Genomic DNA, 8482 nt, shown 5'->3' with positions numbered 1-8482 from the left:
GCATCTGGAACATTAGCTGCAACAAAAAGGATAAGGCAAGTTAGAGGTCTTAGACTAAATAAATAACCGAAAAATAAAGGTAAAAAGATGGTCCCCGGCAACGGCGCCAAATTGATATTACGTGTATACGCACACCAATTAACCTAATGTGCACACTACAACAATCGAATGGTATGTCGATGTAACACTTTAGGATCGAATCCACAGAGACCAACTATTACACTTTATCTTTATGGGATCAATATCAAGCTAAAACAATATGGGGGTTTTAAAGTTGATTTCGTAACAAGCAAGTAAGAGATTGATTTAAGGTTTTTCAGATGATTAAGAATGCTAGCCTAGGGTGGTTTGATGTTTGATCGGGTCTTAAGCAAGTGTGAGCCAAACAATTATTCAAGTTAATTAAGAGCAAGGTCTAGAACTCGGATCACTCAAGTAGAACAGTCCACTGTCGTGGTACTGCTCCCTATGCTGATCGATCTTGATACCTAAACTCTCGTTTGGATCAAGATGCGACAGCAAGCAATAGAGGTCAAGTCCGATATGTTCACAAAACACCCTAACATCTACTTTCGCTGGTTAGGGATGCAATGCTCATTCAAGTTATGTCTAGCAACCTATAACACTTTTGATGAATAGATTAAACCTAGAATCAGGCACTAAGTGGTTAACTTGATGCAAGCCTTAAGAACAACAGTGAATGAAGACAATCGATTTATAACTTATTTATGTCAAGCTCACGGATCTAACACCCTAACACCCTAGACTAAGCAAGCTGACTACTCAGCCATAGCTATAGAGAACACAGAGATAATAGATGAAGAAAACATGTTGAATCAATAAAATAAAAGAGATAGGGTTCAGGATTCTTCTCAAGAGTGTAGAGATCCTTCTCCCTTTACAATAAGCAAATCCAACAATGGAGTTTTCGGGTCTGGTTTTTTCTCTGTAAACTAGCGTAGAATGATAAAGAGAAACAGAAAATATGATATATCAAAGTCACAGGTGGCTGGGAGAGAAAATAGGGATAATTAGGGCAAATTCCGTAATGATTGTAGTTTCCTTAAAAATCTCTGCCGCTGAAACACTCACTCGGAACAGTCACTCAGGTTGCTCCGCTATCCGGAACAGTCATCAAGATTGTTCTGCGTGAAAACCACCAAATTGCATTGTTTTCTGCCTCTTTTGTTCCCGCTGGTACACCTCCCACCCAATGCAAATCCAGACCTGTAATGACTCCAAAAGGACTAGAAAGACTCGATAAAGACTTGAAAACCAATTTAAAAGCATATATACAACATGTATAAAACACCATATATCACATCGCCTTTTTAAATGTTGTTTTTGGTCAATGATTTGTGAAGAGTAGAGCGGCACATCAGCAGTTTTTGAGAAATACATATTCATGAATTGTAGTCATATAAGTTACAAAAAAAAAAAAAATGAATTGTAGTCATATGATTTTTTTCAGCTTTTTAGACCTTTTCAATACATAATTCTACCCGATATCAATATGCTTGCATAAGGTGTTGAAATTACTTAAATAAGTATCTGCAAATGTGTGACAAGATTGGTTGCATCAGCTATATATGATACAAAAAAAAATCATTGAAGTAAAATCAATGCACGACGAGAATCATGAACGAAAAATCAATGATGACATCTTATATATTAAAATAGAAGTCACAACCTTGATTCATGTGATTTTTTAAAAATTGGACCTAATGGACCTATTCCTAGAAAATCATGTTACATTTAATATCTAATCTTATCATTTTAATTTTGGGCCTACAAGAAATGTTTATTGGGCTATTAATAATTGAATTTAAACAATAGATGATCCATTGGACTTATAGATAATATAAATTAAATATATATAATTTAATGTTGTAAAACTATACCTCTATATGCTAAATATTTAAATATTTGTCGATGTTAACTTTTAAAATTATAGAAAAAAAAATTTAAATAAAAAAAATCATATTATCTAACAATGATTAATCTTTACTACCTTAAACCAATGAAAACAAATTTTAAACTATATAGTTTATTTTAAAAATTAAACAAAAACTAAATATTTAATTATTTACTCGATAATATAAATCTATGAAGCGAAAAGTTTAATTTTTTTAAAACTTTCTAAATTTGTGAAATGTTACAATATCTTTGAATATGACAATAAAACAATATTTTATTAATCTTTATATATATAGTTATGATTGTAATAATGAAATAATAACCGAAAATATATATATATAGAAGAAGATACAAATACATGTGAAAGTTTGAAACAATCTATTCAATGAAAAAATATACAGTAAACTTATTATGTTTTAAAAATTTATAGACACATATATATTATAATAAATACCAATTTAGAATTGAAAACAAAATATTTATATAAAAATAAATGAAAACAAAAATCCGCGCGGTTGCGCGGGTCGAAATCTAGTGTATGCTTAAAACAAAAGATGACATGTATTCCAGATTACTGGTTACATTAGATGCATATATGGAAACAAAAATAAGGAAGAAAAATCAGTGTAATAATAAAAATTACTTGAGACCAGGAAAATGTAGATGAATTGTTTTCGATAAGGTCATAAGGATCATATTATTACCTGCTTCCTGATCTACAGGGTAGCAACATATGTCTTCACAAGTTGAAACCCATGTTCGAAATTGCGCTAGGCGTAACGCGTGCGGTGAGGTACTGCCTAGCGCCGAATCGGTTAACCGGGGATTACGCGGAGATTAATCGGGGATTAATTATAAGGCTTTTATACGATTTCAAAGGATATATGTTAAATTTGGGAACATATCACCGTGTTGAATTCTGGTCTAGTGGTTTACTTACTCATTCATTGACTTGGGGTTCGCCAGTTCGAACTCACGTTAGTACGGTTTAGCCATTTTTTTCACTTTTAGGGTTAATGAGTAGAATGACCGAACAGCCCTCGTCTTCAACCTTTGTTATCTAAATCTGCAGCCGTTTTACGTTTTATTTTTTTGACGATTTCAAGGTTTTCTCTCCTTAATCTTTTAAGCTTTACTCAAAATACACCAGATCTCTAACATAGTATGCTATTTTGAAATTGAAATCTTCTAAATCGTGAACTTTTGACACATCCCGAGTAATAGACCGAACATGGTCAACTCGCCACGGTTGATGGCCGTAACATGGGTTGAAACTAATTAAGGATCATACGGTGCTGTATTAAGGGGTCGACACTTGCCCCATGAAATTATCAAAACTTCATTTAATTTATTTATCATTTAATTTATTTGACCCACTAGCAAATATTTATCGGCCCCCTCTACTTCCAAATCATAATCACAAAGTTAAACTCGAGCTCAAAAACTATATCTACGTATCTTAACATGTTTACCAGAAAAAAAATATTTCTACGTATACAAAAATGCAATCAAAATTATAACTAATATTGTATGTCAGCTAAAATAATGGGCATGATAGTAGTGAACGTTCTAAAACATAAATCTCAAAAGTAGTTGTCTATTCTTTTATTTTACTAAGTATTTTTATAACTGAAAAATAGCATTTATATAATACTTGACCAAATTGAAAATACTAATTATATTAAAAAAATACAAGATATAATAACAAACTGATCATAGATTTTACGTTGAGTTTACGTTAATATAGTGATTCCAAATTGGCTGTGATTGTCTTCTTTGTTTACGTTAAACAATTATTATCTCAACGTAAACGAACATGCAACCAAATTATAATACTACATTATTATAAGTAAGCTAAAATGATGACGAGAAACGATGAGTTCCTACAACCCTATAAATTCTGAGGTGAAGAGAAGTTAAAAATCACCAACTAAACACTTAGTTACATGAGAGACCAAAATCCAACAAAAATGGAAATAATTTTAATGCTCTCTTTGTGCTTAACGACCCTCTTAGCCCTTCTCTTGCTCAAATCAATCCTTAAACGAACCGCCACCAAAGTGAACGTACCACCATCTCCATGGCGACTTCCCGTGATAGGAAACCTCCATCAGGTCGGACTCCACCCTCACCGTTCCCTCCAATCCCTCAGCTTCCGGTATGGACCACTCATGTTCCTTCATTTTGGCCGTGTCCCAGTACTCGTCGTCTCTTCTGGTGAAGTAGCTTATGAGGTTATGAAAACACACGATCTTAAATTTGCCAACCGCCCGAGATCAAAAGCTGTTCATAGGATTATGAATGGTGGGCGTGATGTAGTATTTGCTCCCTATGGAGAGTATTGGAGACAGATGAAGGTATTTTATCAACCCTTTCTAATTCTTCTTTAATTGTTTGTGTTTATTTATTATATTCATCAATTTATACCTTTTTCGTCTATAACTTACACCCCCGCACACACTACTAAGTTGAACCCGGATTATGAAATGGTTGTAAAATCATTGGCTAGGTTAAGCTCTGATCAACTAAATTTATTATCTAAAGTTATAGAATGATTAAAAAATATCATAAGTATTAGTGCATATATAAACCTATTATAAGAAAGAGACATGATGTATTTTTATGCCACGATATGTTTGAATTATTTACACAGTGTACTACCATATATTATCATCATTAACAGAGAATTATCATATCGATATATAAACATTTTGAACCATCAATACATATATGTCCAATTAATTATGTACAAAAAAACTGAAAAGACTGAAAAATTATGTATACTCTTCACAATTATATTATGATAATTCTAAATCTGCTTTTGGATGAAGAGTGTATGCATTCTGAATTTACTCACCAACAAAATGGTTGGGTCCTTTGAGAAAGTAAGAGAAGAAGAGGTAAATGCAATGATTGAGAAGCTGGAGAAAGCAAGTCGGTCTTCTTCATCAGAAAATCTGAGCGAGCTCTTTATTACTGTACCAAGTGATGTTACGAGTAGAGTTGCCCTTGGAAGAAAACATAGTGATGACGAAACTGCGAGGGATCTCAAGAATCGAGTGAGGCAGATCATGGAGCTGCTAGGCGAGTTTCCGATAGGGGAATATGTCCCATCCTTGGCATGGATAGATAGAATCCGTGGATTCAATGATAAAGTGGAGGAAGTGAGTCGCGGGTTTAGCGATCTTATGGACAAAGTGGTGCAAGAACATCTAGAAGCTGGTAAAAAGAAAGTGGATTTCGTCGATATATTGTTAGCAATCGAAGGAGAGATGAGTAATGGATTCCAGGTTCAAAGAAACGACATAAAATTTATAATTTTGGTAAGATCATTATAAACTAATATTTCATTAAAACATTAGTTTGAGCAGTGACATGTAACTTTCAAATCACTTCAATATCAGGATATGTTTATAGGAGGAACGTCAACAACTTCGACTCTACTAGAATGGACCATGACGGAACTGATTAGGCATCCCGAATGTATGAAGAAACTCCAAGACGAGATCCGGTCAAGTTCTATACCGAATAGTTCATACATAAAAGAAGAAAAAGTTGAGAAGATGAAATACTTAAAAGCCGTGATTAAAGAGGTGCTCAGGTTGCATCCTTCTCTTCCACTAATACTTCCTAGAGTTTTGAGTGAAGATGTTAAGTTAATGGAATATAACATAGCCGCAGGGACAGAGGTAAACCATCTTTACCAAATCAAATTATTATACGTAACTAATTAATCATTTATAATCTGAAAAGAAAATCTTTGGTAAACTAGCATTTGTTAACACATAACTTAACACATACATCTTAAGTCATTGTTCCAATAATGATATATATAGATAGTTTGGTCATATTTGATCAACAAGTCATGGTGATTTATAATGTAATTTCTTAGCATCCTAAACCTACATATATAGAGAACATGATTTTTGATAAAACTGTAATGGAGACATGTCCAGGTGATAATAAATGCTTGGGCAATCCAAAGAGATACTGCGATATGGGGACTAGAAGCAGAAGAATTTAAACCAGAAAGACACTTAGATTCACCTACTGATTATCGTGGAAAAGATTTAAACTACATTCCATTCGGATCAGGGAGAAGGATTTGTCCCGGGATAGGATTCGCTTTGGGTTTGGCAGAAGTGGCAGTGGCCAATCTTGTAGGCCGATTTGACTGGAGGGTAGGGTTTCGACCAAAGGGAGATCAATCTGATATAGCTGAAGCCGTTGGTATCGATGTTTGCCGCAAGTTCCCTCTGATTGCATTTCCATCTTCGGTTGTGTGAGATGCTCTTGATCAGCTAGTTATGTAATATTAATAAGAAGAGTTGTAATAGGAAAACAACTCTGTACTCACAAAAGCTATCCACAGTTATTATAAGTTGTTACTTTCTTCTGTTTTATAAACGTTATATTATAAGCTTTTTTTTTGTAAACTACATTTTGTATACATATTAATAAAGTTTATACAACTCTTAATATACCTTTTTAAGATTAAATTATTAGTCGAAACATTATACGAATTTTGCAATTAAATAGTATTAAGAAACATATCTATAACCGCGCTATTAGTAAAACAGAACATAAAGATACATTGAATGGTCTTGTTTGCGGTAAAAGCCTTTTTCCATGACATAATTTATTGAAATCAGGAGATACTCGTAAGGTAGTAACTATTAGAAAAAAAAAGAAAAAGAAATAATAAAAAAGAATGACAAAAATCTCCCAAATGAGATGTTTTTAGATATTCTTAAGAAATTTAGTTTGCCAGTAGTTTGTTTCTAAGTGGTTTAATGTTTAAAAATTAAAACATAATTCAACAATTCAATCATGTTACAAAATGAATATTTTGAGTTGAGCAGAACTCTTTTTGGGAACCTCTACCGATAAGGGTGCTCTTATGTTATATATAAAAATAGTTTGTGTTTATCCTTTTCATTTTTGACAAACTTTTTACCTAATATAAAAACTGTTTGACCAAAAATATTTAACCAGAATAAGGATTAAACAGAAATATGATGTGTTATATATATGATTGACTAAAACTAAAACGGTACTAATTAGTAAATCTGAATACATAACTTAGAAATAAAAGAATTTGTTACATAATTTTGTTGCAGTTTGTTACAAAAAAGTCTGTTTTGAATTTGTAGCAGTATGAACAACAAAAAAATCGTAATAGTTAAAAACTACTGACTCACGTTCAGTCACCATAAACAAAAACTATTCAATTTATCCAAGTTCGTAAAATTTTTGTGACAATACATTAGGTCACAATATTGTAACAGTTTGTAACAACTATCAATTTGGTCACAATATTGTCATTAATTATGACAAAAGTTGGCTACAATTTAAATAGTCACAATGTTTGTCACGAAACAACTACTTATCTGTGACATAAAAATGTCGTTACTATATCGTATCAATAATGTAACAGATCTGTGACCAAAATGATTAGTATCAAAATTTAATCACAATATCTTTATTTTCTCGTAGTGCTATTGACGAAGCGGAAACTTTATATAATAGAATTAGAGATCCGTTGATTCTGAGAATATTCAGAAAATTAGAATAATTACAAGGTTATTCGTTTAGTCTTAAAGTCCCCGAATAAACCAAGTTTTCTTAAATTCGTTGAGATCACCGATCTATCGAAAACAAGTAATAAAGAGAAAACTTTTAATTTTTATTAATTAATCAAAAACTGAATAAAGCATATATATATATGAAAACATAAAAACTATGAAAACCCTAATCTTAATTAAAATAAAAAAAATTAAAATAAAGATAATAAAAATAAATGGTAATTATCCTAATTCTACGCTGCATCAGCTATGCACCCAATAAACTCATTTCTTATATATACCTCACATTTGAATCATATATATTAATTTACTAAAATTTGCTGTAAGTGGTCCTACGAGTTAGAGAGGCGACAAAAAGGATGAGCAGAAGGAAGATAAGATTGTATTACACACACATATATATTTATATGTGTATATATATAATGACAGAAATCTTGTGTACACAATGTAATATTATTATTTCATGATTCATAAGTAATAGTCACCGATACATAATATTATTACTTAAATCTAGCTAAGTCTCTCAACACTCCAAAGTCAAAAATGTTGTTTATCTAATAAATACTAAACCTTGCTTGCGACATGGATAAATACAGGCACGATCTAGTGCTTCAGCAGCTCAGCTAAGCTTATATATATTTGTGTTGTGTGTGTTTCTAAGATAAGAAGCACAATTACTACTTATTTAACTGTCAGTGCGGAAGATCAAGCCGCCGGAGCCACGTCACTGTCGTCATCGTCATCGTCTCCGCCGTTCTCTTGGCCAACAATTTTTGAGTTATAAGGAATTGGCCGTGTGTGAGCTGACTCGTATAGCCTGCCTTTTGCTTTGTCGTGACTCATCACTGCCATTTTTAAGTAAGGATTTTGTGTGTTTCTTTTTTTTTTTGTAGCTCTTTAGTAATGGTTGCAGATAGAGAGCTTCCCTCAATTTATAGCACTTCTAGGTTTACCATGTGTTTCATCTTTCATATATTCTC

At 32.4% G+C, this 8482-nt stretch overlaps 2 protein-coding genes across 2 annotated transcripts; one reads left to right on the top strand and one right to left on the bottom strand.

Annotated features, from left to right (window-relative positions):
- Positions 1–3730: 3730 nt before the first annotated feature.
- Positions 3731–6496, top strand: LOC106328873 (indoleacetaldoxime dehydratase). The gene is made up of 4 exons (XM_013767409.1): positions 3731–4274; positions 4749–5240; positions 5322–5606; positions 5874–6496. Exons 1-4 carry the CDS (start codon positions 3864–3866, stop codon positions 6201–6203), a joined length of 1518 nt encoding a protein of 505 aa, XP_013622863.1. The 5' UTR covers positions 3731–3863; the 3' UTR covers positions 6204–6496.
- Positions 6497–7325: 829 nt separating this feature from the next.
- Positions 7326–8482, bottom strand: LOC106328874. Its single transcript, XM_013767410.1, has one exon. It carries the CDS (start codon positions 8352–8354, stop codon positions 8208–8210), a length of 147 nt encoding a protein of 48 aa, XP_013622864.1. The 5' UTR covers positions 8355–8482; the 3' UTR covers positions 7326–8207.

This window comes from Brassica oleracea, chromosome C3 (assembly GCF_000695525.1).
Source record: "Brassica oleracea var. oleracea cultivar TO1000 chromosome C3, BOL, whole genome shotgun sequence".
Lineage (NCBI taxonomy): Eukaryota > Viridiplantae > Streptophyta > Magnoliopsida > Brassicales > Brassicaceae > Brassica > Brassica oleracea.
This window is presented reverse-complemented; position numbering and strand designations above follow the sequence as displayed.